Genomic DNA, 19215 nt, shown 5'->3' on the forward strand with positions numbered 1-19215 from the left:
CAAGTTCCAGTATGATACTAAAAAGCAATCAACATCCAAATAAATTTTTTTCAATTCATTTCTAAAAAATGTTCAAAAAGTCGATTTTACCTTATCTTTTGGCACAAGTTTGTCTTAGGGTTCTTGCAAAACTTGCATTCATAACACTGAGGAACATATAAAGGAATGACGGTGTCACCTGCAAACAAAACAGAATAAAAACAAATTTGTCAAATGAACATTTTACAAAACATTTACTTACCCATAAGATAAATTTTTTAAATGTTTTTTCGTTAAATCATAACACTAGAGGACAATTCAGTATTACAAAAAAAGTATTTTAAACTGATTCACTGATGTAATATTATCAAAGAAGTTACTGACAGTGCCCCAGCATGGCTGTGACTTCTGGGCTAAAACACATAAAAAAATATTTTGTGCAAGTGTGTGTACACATATACTTTTGGTATTTCAAAAATTGGGGGGTTTTGAGGGAGTTTTCTTTACACTCCTATGGGTAGCATAGTTTCTTTGTTGGAATCATCATCATCATTGTTTAACGTCCATTTTCCATGCTGGCATGGGTTGGACAGTTTAACTAAGGACTGGCAAGCTAGAAGGCTGCACCAGGTTCCAATCTGATTTGGCAAGGTTTCTACAGTTGGATGCCTTTCCTAACACCAACCACTCAGAGTGTAATGGGTGCTTTTTACGTGCCACCAGCACAGGGGCCAATCTGGTGACACTGGCATCAGTAATGCTTGAATGGTGCATGTTTTTAAAGATGGAGATATTTCCTACTGCTCACAACCTCATCTAAGGCAATTGAAGGATTAAAACCAACCAAAAAGACTTTTTTTTTTCATATCCCTCACGTAATCAAAGCTCATAAATCCAAAACACTAGAATGGTTTACCCTCAGTAGAGCTACACCAGTATAAAACAACTGGAGAATGTCACCCTACAACTACAACACATGCAAGATCACCATCAGAAAAGCAAAATTATCACATAGCCAGCAACTCTACCTGTCCCCCAAATTACAATAGAACCTTATGATTCCCTTACAGAATCCCCTTACTCAAAACTTCTCAACCAAGATGGCTATTAACAATATTCACTTAAAAGAAATACTTCTACTTTTGCTATCCATTTTACATCTACATTGCACGTTCTCAACAAAGCTAATAAATTCCAACCATTCATGTCTCTATCACACCACTAAATATACACTGTCATCACATATAAAATTCCAATAGCTGAAACCCAACAAGGCAACTGATCTGTAGCTTCCTTGTAAAATCACTTCATCACTTGCATATCTCCCCCCCCCCCAATACTTATTTAGTTTTTGTAAAACCAGAATAATCAGAAACAAATAATTGTCATTGAACAGTGGTTTATCAACCTCGAGAAGTTGGGCAAAAACAAATTTGATGCATTTGACATTAACAAAGCCTTTAAGTGTATCTGGCACAAGAATTTCCAAGCAAACTTTCTGTGGTTTCTATCCATCTTATTTCATGGATCAAAAGCTTCCTGTAAAACTGCAAAAACTGACCCTAGTACTTATTTTTTTAAGTACTTATTTTGTCAATCTTGTTTGCCAAACTGCTAAGTTACAGGGATGTAAACAAACCAACACAGTTGTCCAGCAGTGTTCAGAGGAACAATCACAAAGACACATAATAGGCCTTCACATTGTTTCCACCAATCAAATTTACTCATAAGGCATTGATTGACCTGAGATTATAGTAGAAAACATTTGCCCATGGTGCTGTGCAGTGGGACTGAACCTGAAACCAAGCAGTTACAAAGTGAGCTTCTTATTCACACAGCCATGCTTGCACACACGCACACACACACACACACACACACATTATATATATATATATATATATATATATATATATATATATATATATATATATATTATATATATATATATATATATATATATATATATATTTATTTATTACTGCTGAAGGCCAGTTTATAGGGTTACCCTGAGTTTCTCACCATAAAGGTACCCTTCATGGCAAGAAACTCAGGGTGACCCTATAAAATGGCTTTCACCAGTAATAGACTGCTCTACTTCTTAGTGTGTGCTTCTCCGGATTTATGTTTTTCTAAAAAAAAGATGATCTATATATATATATAATATATATATATATATATATATAGGTGGAGGAGTGTAGAGAAGTTTGTGGCTTCAGATTAGATTCAGCACCTTGAACAAGTATCTTCTACTTTATCCTTGGCCCAACCAAAGCCTTCTGAGTGAATATGGTAGACAGAAGCTAACAGTCTGTTGTGTGTATGTGTGTGTGAAAATACTTGTGCACCTAATTGTTATGTGTGTGTATTTTAAACTTTCTCAACTTCTTACATTAAAAAAATTTTTTAATTACCTGGTTTGACGGAAGTCACATTTTCTCCAATGCTTTCAACAATCCCTGCTCCTTCATGACCCAAAATAACTGGGAAGATTCCTTCAGGATCAAGGCCATTTAAGGTGTAAGCATCAGTATGACAGACACCAGAATGAAGGATCTGAGATTTTAATGAAAATAAACAATAAAATAAATAAAATGCATTAAAATCATTATCTTTTTACTTCAACTTTATCAATAAAGCACTATAAAAAAAAATCACAGAGGCAGGAAACAAACTTTAGAGAAAAGGAATAATGGTGTGTTGTGACATTCATGGCTTGTTTCAATAGTATTTAAACAAATTTCAAATGTCAGGACCCTACTCAATAATTGAAACTAGACTATGTACTCAGTTTGCCAAGATCGTAGGTTTAAAGTAATCGTGGGGAAGGAATACACAGATAATGCAATACTGCTCATCTGCCATTGATGTGTAACAATACAAGTATTACAAACATGTACCATCCATACACAACATGAAAGAGCTGCTCAGATAATATGGTACTGCATATATGTGCCATCCGCACATAGCTTGTGATGCAAAGATGATGCAATATTGCAAACATGTGCCGTCTGTACACAGCATGAAATTTCAAACTGAAATCACATGAAAGCAAAACAAAAGGTTTCAACCACATGGCTACACATGTACCTTTTACTTGAATTAAAAGCATTTATGCTTCCTTACTACTGTTGATATTCTCAAATACTTACTAGTTCAAGATCCCTTGCGAAAGGATTTGCATTCAACAGTTCCCCCACATTACTGCCATGTCAATGTCTTCTCCATGCCCATGAGAGGATTTCAGCTCTATTATGGTAAGATGAAACACTTAACTGTACACTACTTCTACTGTCAACAAATGAAGTGAATGGCACTTATATACATACAGCTACATGTGCTAGGCTAACATGAGTTAAGTGGCTTGCTCAAGCCCACAACCAGTAGCTGCAAATGAACTTTGATATTATAGCAGAGAGGTTTGCTGTCTACAGATTGATTCTGTCACATACAACACATTCATGATTGTTGTATATGATACAAGATTTGAAGAATTAAACATAGCCATCCATCCCTCACAAGCAAATATGGCTTAGAAATAAATCCATGCTTTCACTACAGACATTGATATCCACTTGATCCCTTCACCAGTGTAATATGCAGAATAGGGGTACACCAACACCAGGCTGATCCTCAATTCAGCAAAGTGGAGGAATGTGGAAAGAAGTGCCTTACCCAACAAGCAACATGCTAACTGGTCAAGGAATTGAAACTTCACCTTATGATAAGTTGAACAGACTAACCACTAGGCAATATGCCTTTACAAAACTTCAATAAGTTATTGAGGCTATGGATACACAGACACTATAGTTAAAAAAAAAGTTTTTATGTTGACACAAGGCCATCAAATTCAAAGGGAAATAGTAGACAATCAACCACTGAAATGGCTGTTATTTATTTCAACAGCTCAAGAAGGAATAGAATTGAAAGTCAGTCCTGGCAGGATCTGACTGAACGAAAAACATATGGTTATAAAACAAGACTCCATCAGCCCAATGGTCAACCCTTCTGCTGCAACCCCCACAACCTTTGAAACACAAAGAAAATATAGAATTAATTATAACATTTACAATATTACCAATAATGTTACAAATAATAATAATAATCCTTTCTACTATAGGCATAAGGCCTGATATTTTACAGAAGAGGGTTAGTCAATTGCATCAGCCCTAGTACTAAACTGGTACTTATTTAATTGACCCCGAAAGGATGAAAGGTAAATGCTGCTAATATAAATAATAGTTTCAAGTTTTGGCATGAAGCCAGCAATTTTGGGTAAAGGGTTAAGTTGACTAAATCGACCTCAGTGCTCAACTGGTACTTCTTTTATTGACTACAAAAGGCTGAAAAGCAAAGTTGATCCTCACAGCATTTGGGCTCAGAACACGAAGACAGATGAAATGCTGCTAAGCATTTTGCTTGGCATGCTAACAATTCTACCAACTCACCACCTTAATAATAATAATAATAATAATAATAATAATACTTACTTTAATACGCACTTCTCCACTCTTAGGGGGAGCCACTTCTACTTCTTCAATGGATAGAGGTTTCTTTGCCTCCCAGGCAATTGCTGCCATACATTTGATGGGCTACACGTAAAAAAAATATATATAATTAAAAATTCATGTTTTGTGCAATCTAATTATTGCACTCCTAATCTAATATAACCAACCATCACAAAAACATAATTAGGTGCAAATGTTTTATTGCATTTGACTTTATTTTCTTTTCTTTCTTTTTCGATGAATTATTGAGAAAAGCAAAGACAGCGCCCATAACCTTTTGCAGGGCCTCCAAAGTTAATGGGAGGAAGGAGAAGAAGAAACAACATAATGGGTTGCTGCAGTAGTAAGCAGCACATGTACATGATATTTTAGATTATTGATGTCAGAATGCTGAAAGGAAATGTCAACTCCAGAATGTAAAGTAATAAAACTAAATTTGGTAAGATATTTAATGTGAAAGTTTACCATTTCTGCAAACACTGTAGAAAAATTAATATACAATGTAGCCTTGAAGCAGATATTTATTGGAAACAATAACTGGAATATCTCAAACACACTATATCTTTGCACAATGCTCACAAATCTATTCATCAGCGTTGTTTGAATGTCCACTTTTCCATGCTCACATTGGTCAAAACAGAATTTGTTGAGGAAGATTTTTCTATAGCTAGATACCAACTCTCACCTGTTTCCAAATAAGGTAATATTTCCTTAAGCTAGACATTGCAACTATCACACAAAGTCAAGATAAGGAGACAGTAACATATGCATACACTCGCACATGTGTGTGTGTGTGTGTGTATATATATATATATATATATATATATATATATATATTATATATATATATATATATATGTGCATTAGGGCATCCAGTCATAGAAACCATGCCAAATCAGACTGGAGCAGCTCTCCAGCTTACCAGTTAGTCAAACTGTCTAATCCATGCCAGCATGGAAAGCAGACACTAAATGATTATGGTGTAGCAGCACCATAGTCAACTTCTACAAAGGTAAAGATGATGCCTTAGATAGAAATAATTAGAGGTATCAAAATGTTGGGTCAGCTGATGAAAGTTGTGGAGTCATTGCCCATCTAATCAGGTTGAGAGTTAGTCTAGATGAGATGCAGTTTGGCTTTGTGCCAGATAGAAGCATCACTGATGCTATATTTCTGGTAAGGCAACTTTAGGAGAAATACCTAGCCAAAGATAAACCTTTGTACTTGTCTTTTGTTGACTCGGAGAAAGCTTTTGACAGAGTCTCCTGATCCGGCATCTGGTAATCAATGCAGAAACTAGGGATAGCTGAGTGATTGGTGAGAGCTGTACAAGCCTTGTACAGGGACGCTACCAGTAAGATGAAGATGAGCAATGAGTACAGCAAAGAATTCAGGGTACAAGTAGGAGTTCACCAAGGATCACTATTCAACTCCCTCCAGGCAAAAACAGAGAAGACAGGCTGCTCCTGGGAGTTTCTCTATGCTGATGACCTTGCTCTTATATGTGAATCACTACCTGAGCTAGAGAAAAAATTCCAGGTATGGAAACAAGGTTTAGAATCAAAATGCCAAAGAGTTAACCTAGCAAAAACCAAAGTCATAGTAAGTAGGAAGGCAAACAAATCACAAATCCCCTCAGGTAGATGGCCCTTCTCAATCTGTAGAAAAGGTGTAGGTAGAAACTCCATAAGGTGCAACCAGTGTAAGCTTTGGATACACAAAAGGTGCAGCAACATCAAAAGAAGGTTAACAGAAAAACTAACTTTTGTATGTGGAAGATGCACAGGCATAATAAAATGCTGAACATGTGCGGAAAATAGACTCCATCAACTGCCAGGGAGGCAAGCTAGAGGTAGTAGATATCTTTCAGTATCTAGGCAACCAGGTTAGTAGTGGAGGAGGTTGTACCAAGAGCATAGCTGTGAGAATAAGATTAGGCTGGGCAAAGTTCAAAGAGCTCCTACCCCTGCTAGCAACAAAGGATTCTCTCTCAGAGTGAAAGGCAGATTGTTTGATGCCTGTGTTCAAACAGCTATGATGCATGGCAGTGAAACATGGGCTATGACAGCCAAGGACATGTATAGGCTTGAGAGAAATGAAGCCAGTATGCTTTGCCAGATGTGCAATGGCAGTGTGCATGTTCAACAGAGTAAAAGCATCTTGAGAGAAAAATTAGGCACAAGAAGAATCAGATGTGGTGCACAAGAGAGACAACAGTGCTGGTGTGGTCATGTGATGCATATGGACGAGGACAGTTGTGTAAGGAAGTGCTGATCTCTAACTGTGGAGGGGTCCTGTGGTAGAGGTAGACCCAAGAATACATAGGATGGGGTGGTGAAGCATGACCTTCAAACATTGAACCTCACAAAGGCAATGAATAGTGACTGGGAGCTTTGGCGATGTGCTCTGCTTAAGAGGACCCATCAAGCCAAGTGCACTTGTACTGGTGGCACATATAAATAAAAACTTTTAACAGGCTTCACAGAGGTGAAGCAGCCGAGTTACTTTCGAGCTTTGGGCTTCACAGAGGCAAGGCGGCCGAGTTCCTTTCGAGCGTTGAGCTTCACAGAGGCGAGGCAGCCAAGTTCCTTTTGAGCGGGCCTCACAGAGGAGTGGTGATAGAGTTCCTTTCAAGCACACCTCACAGAATCGAGGTGGCCGAGTTCCTTTCGGGCAGGCCTCATGGAGGCAAAGTGGCTGAGCTCCCTTGGAGTGTTGGGCCTCACAAAGACAATAACCAAGACGTTCAGCATTATGTTGTGCTTGAGAAGACTAATCAAGCTGATCAAAATCGTAGTCGTACCACCTACTGGTGTCACACAAATAGCACTCGTGCAGTAGCATGTAAAAGCACCCATTACATTCTCAGAGTGGTTGGTATTAGGAAGGTCATCCAGCCATAGAAAACCATGCCAAATCAGACTGGATCCTGGCTCAGCCTTCCAGTGTGCCAGACCAGTCAAACCATCTAACCCATGCCAGCATGGACAACGGAAATTAAATGATGATGATAATATGACAGAGTTTTTTCAGTTTCCATCCACTAAATCTACTGACAAGTGTTTGGTTGGTCTGGGGCTAGAGTAGAATTGGCCAAAGTGCCATACAGTGGGACTGAACCCAAAACCGTGTGATTGGGAAACACTTTTTACCCACACAATCATACCTGCACCCAACATAAAAATTATTTTTGACTTCATGTTTGTCTTATTCTTAACTGAAGAGGACCGAGCTTCTAAGCCATGGCTTCGTTCAGTCCATGAATGAAGCCATTTTCAACCTACATCTCTAATTCTCATGGAAAATGCCTGAATATCCCACATTATGTTCTCCAGTTACAAATTATGAAGCTTTAACCCTTTAACGTTTAAACTGATCAAATCCAACCAAAATATTCTATTGGGTTTTAAAGTTTAATCCAGTCAAACTGGGTCTCTCACACCTACAATGACATTCTAAAAATATAAAATCACACCATTAAAATATCAAAGATACAAGACAATGCTTGATTAATTTAAAACAATGTCAATAAATAAGAATTACAATACAATTTAATCTGAATTCTAAAAGGTTTAACATCTAGTCAAACAGAAACCAATCTTATGTGTGTATTCTCTAAAAAACAACTTGTTCACATTGCACCAATCATTTCTACAATTGGGCCAAAACCACAACATAAACCACCATATATCAACCCTGATATGGTATGAAAAGTCAAATAAGAGAAGATTTATATTAGAAGTCAAAGGGATTAGTAGTTGTCTGGACTGCATTAGTAAAAAAAAATCAGCTCATAGTAGTTGATAAAATAAAGAAATTTAACATTCCAGTACACTAACACTCCATATCTTGGACTTTAAGCTCAGCATTACTTTGATATCACTAAAGCTTTAAAAGTAAATAGGAGTACAGGTTGTTCCAACAAACACCCTTCCACACACAGAGCTCTCCCTTTCTCTCTCTCTCTCTTTAGCCTGCTTACAAGTTAATACCTTAAATCCATTTCTAAAAATCAAAGTCTTTATACAAACTTATTTATATACTGTGCAAATAACCACAGAAAAGTACAAGTCAACGAAGGAATCTACATGATCACTCAACCTGCTAGAAATAGCAATCAAATGTTTTGTTTTTTTTTAACTTACAGTTATCTTATTGTCAGAACACATTAGATAATGTAGCCCTACAAACTCTTGAAAGCAGCATGGTAACTATTGGAATACCTTTGCTGGAGGTTCTTCTCAGTCAGAGGTGACCCAGGGTCTCAATAACCCTTACTTTCATTCTAAGTTGAAAAGCAGTCAAAGTACTAGGACAATATTCTGTACTTTATGTGAGGACATCTTGTGTCCCACAAGGATCTATTCTTGGTCCTTTATTTATTGCATACATTAATGAAACACATGTTAACTTGAAGCATATTCCTGTGTTAAAATACACAGATGACATTAGACTGTATCTCTATAACTCACAAGAGGAAACGTAGGTCTAAAAATTGAAGGGGAACAAATCTCAAAGCTGTGTTCCATTTTATTTTGGTGCACTTAGAACCACAACAATCACAGTCAATCAGTCATCATCACTCAATGTCTCATTTTCCATGTTTGCATGGGTCAGACAGAATTTGCTGAGGCAGACTTTCTAGTCAGATGACGGTCTTGCCACAAACTCCAAGCAAGATAATATTTCTTTATGGCTGGACATGTTTTCATGAAAGTTGGAAACTGATGACACTGCTTGTATGATAATGATGCTCATAAATGATAAACAGATAATGCCAAGTTAAGGAAACACAATATATACACATCCATGCACATACATGTATGATGATCTGCTTTCAGTTTCCATCTACTAAATCCATTAATTAGACATTGGTTGGCCCCTAACATACCACTCAGTGGGACTGAACTTGAAACCATGTTATTGGGAAACAAACTTCTTAACCACAAAAGCATGCCTGGTGTCTATGAGTCTGTTTATATATCAATCAGTATCCAAAATATTTATTCTGGTGATGTGGATTTGGCAAACAAGCAGAGAAAATGTAGACAAGAGGACACTTTAGTGTTGCTGAGGTCAAGACCCTTCTCTAATGCTGATGCCACAATAAAATACAACCAGTACACTTTGTAAAGTCATTGGTATTAGGAAGGACCTCCAGCTATAGAAACCATATCAAAAGTGGAATGTACAAACAGAGTTACTCTCCTAAATGGATTAGGAATAGGATGAGTGGTTCCCAACCTACCTAAGAGAACAGTAAATCTGAACAAGAACTTGCAAAAATTCTGAATCCACATAGCCTATGCCAGCATGCAAAGCAGAAATATGATCTTGATGATGAAGCATACAAGAAAAATAGCCTACAAGCAAAGCTGGAAACACTATGTGTAGTTAATTTCTTTATTCTACTATATATTAAATTAATTTTGATCATATATCTAATGTGAAAATGGACAGAGTTACAAGAGAATATTTCAGTTAATAATTATTAGAGCTAATGCCCTTTAAGTAGCCATAAATATTAATCTCATTCAATTTTCCATGAATCTATGATCTTGTTACTTAAATAAACACCCATTATTGTATAGAATCCAAAGTTCAAATCCTGTCTTGGAAGGCAGACAGGGAATTTTATCTTCCAATGTTCCAGAGTTTTCAAAACAAACAATTCGTCAACTACTCAGATCAATATAATTCCCTCTTCTTTTCCCACTAAAATCAATGACTGACTAAGAAATGGTTTATTGTATTGAATGTATGTATACTACTATATGTCATTGCTGTTAAATGAAGTCTGACAACTTCTGCTCCCACATCTGGAACAGTACTGCCACATGCACATACATCATAGACCACATTCACAAGAATGCTGTTTTGACTGACTAGCAAAAAATCACTCAGAACTGCAAATGTTTCCAGTCTGTCATATTCTATTACTGCTATAATTATTAAAACTAGCCTGCTGCATGCCTCCTCAGCCCAGATCCAGTCATCAACACATATCTCCTCCCCACAACTGCAACCCTTGAGGAGGGGGAGGTTTAGCTTTTTTTTACAGACGTTAACTTACAAACACTGAAACTAAACATCACAGTCCTACCGGTCAAACAATGCTGCCAGTACATCTGTTATGTCTACATTTTACAAATGACTAATGGTGAGGAAAAACAACATATTCTCAAGGAATTGCTGTGGTTGATGTCACAGAGGGCCAGCTGCAATTCCTGTTTCCCAGTAGTCAATATTTTCCTGTATATCTTCATCAATAATTTTTATGTTTACTTTCTCCATGCTGGTACATATATAACAAAACTTCTTCAGGTAGCATTCATTTGCCAGATGTCCTTTCCAGATACCAACCTTAGAGTACTGCAACTCCACTGGTCTTTGCACATTGAATCACTGAGCTTTAGAATATATTGCCTGTGGGGATAGCATAAATAAATGTCACTGCTGCTTAGATCTCCATGTACCTTCATATGGAGACAAAGATGCATAGATATAACATACTTATGACAGGCTTCTGTACAGTTTCCATCTATCAGATTTCACTCATAAGGCATTGGTCACAGTCCGAGGCTGTAAAACAAGATGCCCAAGATGCCAAACAATGGGATTGAACCTGAAACTATGTGGTTGCAAAGCATACAATTTAACTGTCATGCTATGTTCCCACTTTAATAGGAATAGGTTAAATGTTTTCTCTGTCAGATTCCTGGTAAAGCAGCAATGAACAACACATGTAGTAAAAGAGGATGCAGCCAATTCTGTCTATTAGTTTGCCTGAAATTTTTACTCTTGAGCTGTGTACACAACTATTTATTTTTTGCTCAGGAGCCCAGATGGAGAGTAAAGTTAGACACAGGGGGCCCAGGCCTGAGAGGATTACCCACACTGTCATGTCTACATCTATGAAATATTGAAATGTATTCAGTCTAATGTTCTTGCTCAACTACGTCTAAATGATTTTAAACAATTAGTTCAATCATACTCTTTGTGCATGTGTATATGACAGTAGATTATTAGGCCTTAACTTAGTACAGTAACCTCTTTTAAATACTATTAGATTTTGTCTTTTTTAGATCTTAAATTAGGTTATCAGTAATGACCTACATGTGAGACACCATCATGTCTAGCATATTCTTAAGTATTTGTCTAGCATAGACACATTTTCATAGATGTTGAGGCAAAGGCTGTGTGGCTCTGTTGTGAAGAAGTTTTGTTTTGTAATCATGTGGATTCAGGATCAAGTCCACAGTGGCCTTGATCTTGGACAAGTGTCTGTTATAACCTCAGATGGGAGCTAAAGTGTGTGTGTGTGTGCTTGAGAGAGAGAGAATGTGTTTGTGTGCACTTGCAGGTGTGTTTGTCTTCACTAGTCTTTGCATTGCACTCACTTGAGCAGACATTTATGTCCCACAGGCAATTCAACATGCCAAGACAAGTGAAATAAAGTACCTTACGTGAAAAGAAATGTTGGTAACAGGAAGAGCATCTAGCTATAAAACACTACCTTAAAAAGTACCATCCAACCCATGCCAGCATGGGGAAAGAGGGTGTAAAAATCATAATCCTGAAGTTCTGGTTGCAACCCGTTTCTTAGTGTCCCTATATATATATATAGTACATTATATCATACTTTCCTAGTGTATAACATTCCCCTATTATACACTAGTCCCAGTGTATGAGCAAATATACAGGGTAATCTTGTCCTAAATATATATGCTAGAAAAGAAAATGAGAGATCATAGCCTTGATAGCGGTCAAATAAAAGGGTTATGTACAACATCTCACAAAGGACCAGGAGATGTGGTGATTTGCTGTACTTGATAAGCTACGTCAAGCTAAGTAAAAATCACTGTCTTCCACATACACAGGCTTGCCCTTTCAGATGCTGGTGCCACTTAAAAAGCGCCCATGCTGGTGCTGCGTTAACACACCCGTGCTGGTGGGATCTAAAAAGCACCCAGCACATTCTTGAGTGGTTGGTGTTAAGAAGGGCATCCAGTCGTAGAAACCATGCCACAACAGACAGTTGAAATCTGGACAGCTCCCTGCTAGACAGCTCTATGTCAAACCGTCCAACCCATGCCAACATGGAAAGCAGATAAATGATGATGATTGTTGCTGTTGTTTAACTCCAAGTAAAGCTTGATTGAACAAACCTATCAAATGAAGACCCCACCCAACCATCTTTTTGTCTTTCCATATATTTATGACTACATGGCATGACAGTGTGGTTGGGAAGTTTGCTTTCCAAACCACATGGTTCCAGGTTCAGTTCCACTGTGTGACATCTTGGGCAAATGTCTTCACTATAGTCCTGGATCAACCAAAGCCTTATGAATGGACTTAGTAAATGGAAACTGAAAGAAGCCCGTCATGTATGTGCATTTATGTCTCGTCTTGACAGCACAGGATTGTTATGAGTATCATTGTCATACAAACAGTAACATTCATTTCCAATATTCTGCAAAAACATGTCTAGCCATGGGGAAATACCTTGCTTACAGAGAGTTGGCAACCAGAAGGGCATCTGGTTGTAGAAAATCTGCCTCAAATTCCATCTGACCCATCCAAAAGTAGATGCTATGATGATGATGATCCACCATGACCTTCCTTAAGATAGAGGGGTTTGATTTGATGATGATTTAACTGTTCGTTTGTTTGATTTTGCTTTTTCCTAACAGGTCAAGCAACCACACTGAGGCTCTCACTTAGCTGCAATGTTACTTATTTGCTATATATATAGGTTAAACAATATCACACATTCTGTACACGTGTTAAGTGATAGTCACACATTACATACATATGGTCAGTCACGTTTTGTGTAGCACCAATTTTTATCTTGACACTTAAAAGTGCCTTTCAGGAAAGAAAGGCTCAAAGTCCAAGCAAACAAAACATTACACCACCTCCCATATGATACTTTTTTTTAAAAAAAAGGTATACACACAATATTAATCCTATACTTTCTGTGAACCTAATTTCATAATTTCTCATGTGAATGCAGTACTACTGGGTTATTCATGTTCAAATTGAGAACAAACCAATTTGTTAAAGCAACTAATAAGGCCAAAGAGGGAGTTATATGATTGTTCAACATGCTAGAAATAGAAGCCAAATATCTCACAAACCATACTCTACTATCTCAGGCTAAATGACAGCATCATCTCTTTTAGCAATGAGATGCATCTCTGCCATGAATGCTTAGTTTCTGTAGTGGCCCACTGTCTAGTCTAGAAAGGAACTAATAGGTATCATAAAGGATCAAGTACCAGTGAGATGATACAGTTAACCTTTCCAAATGAGTGAATAAGGGGTGAATCACACTATAAGGATTTCATCACCACCTGTCAATAAATAACTAATTTAATCATCCTTTTTTTTCTTTCTTTCACTGGTTTTAGTTATTAGATCAGAGTTTCTCAACCGGGGTTCCTCCAGAACCCTAGGATTCCACAAGAAAGAGCGAGATATACTAATGCTAATTTCATGACTTTAATATCACTGTATATGCACAACATATTACTAGTTATTGTAATAAAGACATCATCCTAGCTAACCTATTATGTTATCAAAAAATATAACAACCACATATTTATTTATTTATCTAGTTTCAGCTCACTAGCTGTGGCCATGCTGGGGCACCGCCATTGTATATATATATATATATATATATTTACCACATGAACTATGATGAAAAAAATATAAGATATGGTATATATTTTTTTTCTGTGCAGGGGTTCCTTGAGACATGTAATTTGTTTTAAGGGTTACACAAGGGTAAAAAGGTTGAGAAACACTGCATTAGGCTGTAGCCATACTGGGGCATTGACTTCAATTCTTTTTTGTGATATTTGGCTGTTATTTCTAGCGTGTGGCTAGCCTGCTTGAAGGCCTTGGGTACATATACATATATATATATAGGCTGTAGCTATACTGGGGCATTACAGTTGATCATAGCTACCCCAGTACTTATTTTATTACTCTCTATTTGTCAAACTTCCTAGAGGACATGAGAAACATTGGTTTTTAGACCAATGTAAACAAACACATGCACACAAGCTCTTGAAAAGTTTCTGTCTACTAAATCTCACTAATAAAGGTATCGTTCAACTCAAGGATGTAGTAGAAAACCACTGGCACAAGATATCCTACACTAGAATAACATAAACATACTGTTAGAAATAATGGTGTGCGTTTCAGTGAACCTTTTTTTTTTTTCCAGCAGTTTTAATTTTTTTAAAGAACAAAATAAAAATTATTCTATTTTTCATGAGACAAAATGCAAGAGTATTATATTTTATTTATATATATATATATATATATATACACACACAAGGTAATGTCAAAAGGTTCCTGGACTAGTTAGGTTTTATGAAAAGTAACTTATTTACCTAAGTTTGAGCATTATCTCTTGAAATAGTCACCTTGCACAGCAATACACTAGTCCCAGTGTTCCTGCAACTTTTGGAATCCGGCCTGGAAGTCATTTTCCATAAGTGAGTTGAGGACCTTCTGCAATTTGCTCTGGATCTCAAAAACAGTGACCTTTGAGCTGCATTTTCATCTTGGGGAAGAGATGAAGTCCACAGGTGTTAAAGTGATACTGTGTTGTTTTTGGCAAGAAACTCGTGCAGAAAGCTCAGTGATGGTACATTGTCATCATGAAGAATCCAGTTCTTCACACTCCACAGATCTGGCCACTTTCGCTGAATGTCCTCTCTCAAATGCTTCAAAACGTTGCAGTAGAACTCAATAGTCTGGCCTTAGAGGATGAAATCTCAATGCATAATACTGTGGATGTTGAAAAAACATGATGAGCATGACCTTGATCGAGTTGCAGCTCTGTCATGACAAAAACTGCAGACTATGGCATACATATGATCACAAATTTCACAACTTGTGAAGTAAACAGTGTTGTCACTCAGCAAATTGTGTGCAACCATATGTCATCATCTGTTGGCGTGCTACATGAATTACTGTCATATTACTGCAGGAAATTACTTTGAAAGAAGTCTTTGCAGAAAGGTGAGTAGATTGATTACATTATGTTATTGCAGTTTTGTGAGATTTGGCTGTTATTTCTAGCATGTGGCCAGCCTGCTTGAAGGCCTGGGATATATATATATAGTTGAAAAATTGAAATTTTACAAACAAATTTTTTCCAGAATCGTAATTTCGTATTTTTCAACGTATTTCACACACAATCTACGATAAGCGAAACATTCGCCCTTTTTTTTTTTTTTTTTTTTTTCAGAATCGGATCCTCCATAACCAAAAATATGGGATTCCATAAAAAAAAAAAATCAATATACACCTTCCACGCTGCAATTGTTTTCGTTCCAGCACACGATCTCAGATCAGATCACTTGTTATGCAAGTACATCTCCAATATATATATATCCCTTTTACCGAAAGTTATGACGGAAAAATCGGATCTTGTTAATTTTCCGAAAGTCCTTCTCTCCACCGGGTTTTGAGAGCAATTTTTTTTTTTTTTTTTCATATTCGTTTTCTACATAATTGTTAACGCCCAGCAGGTTGACTTGTTTATTTTTGTTCACAGGTGAAGATCTTTATATTGATCGAATTCAGGACTTCGTGGCTGCAAAATTGCGCCTACCATGTATAGTATATATCAGTCATGGGCAAAGTGCGGCCTATGGAACTTTCTGAATGGTACAACAACGAAATGTTACCTTGAAATTTTTCTAGTAGTGCGGCTCGCCTGATGATAAACCAGGTCTCATGCGGCCTACTTCTCGAAAAGAGTTACCCATATCTGCTGTGTAAACTTGTTCCACGTCGTTGTGCTCTCTCTTTGCGTTTTCATTGTTTGGATTAACTATATATCTCGAACGTGAAAGGGTCAACTTACTAAATAGTTGTCGTACGTAAATCGAATTTCTCAGTGGTATGGAAGGTACCTTTTATGGCACGTATTCCACATTGACAAAACCGACAAAACTTGGATTATGAGGAAAAAAAGCCCACCCAGCTGGTGTTTTGAAAGATACTATAAAATGTGAAATAATTCCGTAGAAAAAGAAAAACGGTTAAATTCCGATTTACATGTGTGGACAGCTATTCCGAAAGTCCGCCCATTAAAAAAAAATTCGTGCATAATTCAGCGTATAACGTCAAAACTAGATTCTTATGGGAATAGAAACACAGGCGAAAAAAAAGCATTTTAATCCAGGCATGAGCAGCCTTTTGGGGGAAGTGGGCCGCACCAGACATGGTTCATCATCAAGCAGGTCGCATTACTAAAAAAATATTCAAGGTTAATTTTTCGTTAGGCATGCGATTCTAAAAGCCCTGCGGACCGCAGTTTACCCATAACTGCTTTAATCATTCACATACTTGCATCAATGCACAATTTTCCAAACCGAGTAAAGCATCACGTAACCAAAACACTTCCACTTCTTTTTCTCTCACGCGTACACACGCAAACAGGCAACTGGTCGATCAAACCGAGTAATGAACTGAAAGAGCATACTAAATACAAGCATAATTACTACAAAGTATTGTTCCTTAAAAAGAAAGCAAAGCAAAAAGGGTTAATGTTGGCAAAAGGAAAGCTACAAACTTTGGTTTGTTGTTCATTGATTCTTAATAGTTACTTAAGGAAATTTGTCTTTCGAAAAGGGAACTTGATTCTACATGCTCCAAAATACCAAACTGTCGGGAATAACTACGAAAGGGACGAAATCACAGATTTGAACTTTTAGGAGGGGCGGGTTCATAAAATAGACTTATTAGAAATTGCAAATCGATTACCAGGATTGTTGTTTTTAGTCAAATGAGCCCTACTCAAACACCGTTAGAAACTCAACCGTCTTCTTTTTTCTTTTTTTTTTAATTTACTTTAAGATAGTAGTGTGTGACAGAAGAGGAGTTGTGAGTTATTTCCAGCAAACCGTGCAACCACATTGGTTTGTATGTTTTTAAAGTTGACACTGTGAAAACCGTTATTATAAATACAAAGTCAGTACTAGTAGCGTAGACTGGACTAGGTTTGCACAAAGGGAGAAAGTTTGCATTAACGGTGAAACTGTCTGTAAAAATTGTAGGCGGTATAAATACATAAGTCGTTCATGATAGGTAAAAAATTAAATCGTTGAACAAACTATTAAAAGTTGTAAAACGGTTGTTGAAAACTTACTTTACCAGTTGTGTCTGCCATTTTACAAGAAACGAACGTCAAACTGCAGTTACTTGTCTTCTTTAACAGTTAGTGATGGTCGGTACCCGGCGCGTGTCTTTCTGTATTATTGCTTTCTTCTCTGTTTGCTTTATCTCCCTTTCTCTCTCACACATACTTTCTCTCTCTCTCCTCTTACTCTATCTAGCATGCTTCTCTCAGCCTTCTACCATTGATTTTCTTGTTACTCCCGATCTTTTTTTCCTCTCTTTTTCTGTTTATCGCTTTTCACTCACCCTCCTACTATCACTTATATTACTGATAAGTACAGCTTTTGCTTTCCTCCTCCTTCATCTTCTTTTATAACCTCTCTCTCAATTTTCTCAGTTTAATCCTCCCATAATATCAACGATGATGTTAATTGCTGCCCGTTACTCTCTCTTTACCCGACTGACGTTTTTTCTCACGCTGGATGTCTGCTCTCCTTTTCTCCCCAGCTCTGCTCTTTTCTTGTTTTGTATTTGAGCCATTTCACCTTTGTTTAGTTTCACCGTATTTGTTTATTAGTAACCTTAGTTTCCCTCAACATATTCCATTTAATTTTTATACCTGATACGAATTTATATACATTTTTAATGATGATAATGATGATATGGTGGTAGTGGTAAATAGACTGTGATATGTAAATGTTTTCTAACAGGCATCCCTTCAAGGCTAGATTAAGAATAACCGATGTTCTTAACACAACTCCCTCGACCCGTCCATTGTCTGACAAGACATAAGTGATGCATGTGAAATAGTTAAAAAATCAGTTTTCTTCCACGTCACTCTGTAGATCAAACCCCACAATACTAAATACTAGCAAGCATTGTCAACAAATTATTTACTTTGAATAAGGACAACAAGAAAAAAATGCTAATTTTCATATTTCATTATTAATTGTTCTGTAACTGATATAAGGGGAAAAGGCAAATGAAAAGCATTGTTTATATTTTTAAGAACAATACATTGCAACACCTAATAACTTATACAGTAATACAAATTAGACCATTTTGGTTTAATGTAATTTGTTGTAACAACTGGTCCAACGCTGATACCTATTTAACAATTTGTTCATTGTCCGTTTATATATTGTTCGTGCAATAAATTTATGTATTTATTTATTTATTTATTTTTTTCTCTTGGGCAAGCGAGTAGGACAAAGCCATGGACATTTTACTCGGCCTCTGTATTTGGATGAATTGCCGAAACTGACGTCTGTATTAAGAATTCTCAATCGGTACATTTCGGACGATTATGGTCCTGTTAGTGAATACGAGGGGCGTTCAATAAGTAATGCCCCTGACCCACTTCCCATAGCAGTAGAGCAACGAAACTTGGCACAGTTATTAGTCTTTTTCTACATAGGAACCACCCAGAGTTACGCATTTCTCCCATCGTTTGATGCGGCTCCGGAGACCGTTTTTGTAGAAGAACCCAGCTTGGTCCTCCAACCTCAACGTGACTTCAGAAATCAAGGCTGCATCATCTGGGAAACGCTTTCCTTTCAAAAACAACTTCATGATTGGGAAGAGGTGA

At 37.0% G+C, this 19215-nt stretch overlaps 1 protein-coding gene across 1 annotated transcript in view; it reads right to left on the reverse strand.

The window, feature by feature from the left end:
- The window catches only part of LOC115213890 (alcohol dehydrogenase class-3), a 32751-nt gene extending 14925 nt beyond the window's left edge, over positions 1–17826 (reverse strand). Inside the window, exons 1-4 of the mRNA XM_029782862.2 lie at positions 17659–17826; positions 4467–4568; positions 2391–2532; positions 91–178 (exon numbers count right to left, since the gene is read on the reverse strand). Coding sequence (XP_029638722.1) covers positions 91–178; positions 2391–2532; positions 4467–4568; positions 17659–17679 — 353 coding nt within the window. The 5' untranslated portion in view covers positions 17680–17826. The remainder of the gene's footprint in view (positions 1–90; positions 179–2390; positions 2533–4466; positions 4569–17658) is intronic.
- Between the last annotated feature and the right edge of the window lie 1389 nt (positions 17827–19215).

Source organism: Octopus sinensis, linkage group LG7 (genome assembly GCF_006345805.1).
Source record: "Octopus sinensis linkage group LG7, ASM634580v1, whole genome shotgun sequence".
NCBI lineage: Eukaryota > Metazoa > Mollusca > Cephalopoda > Octopoda > Octopodidae > Octopus > Octopus sinensis.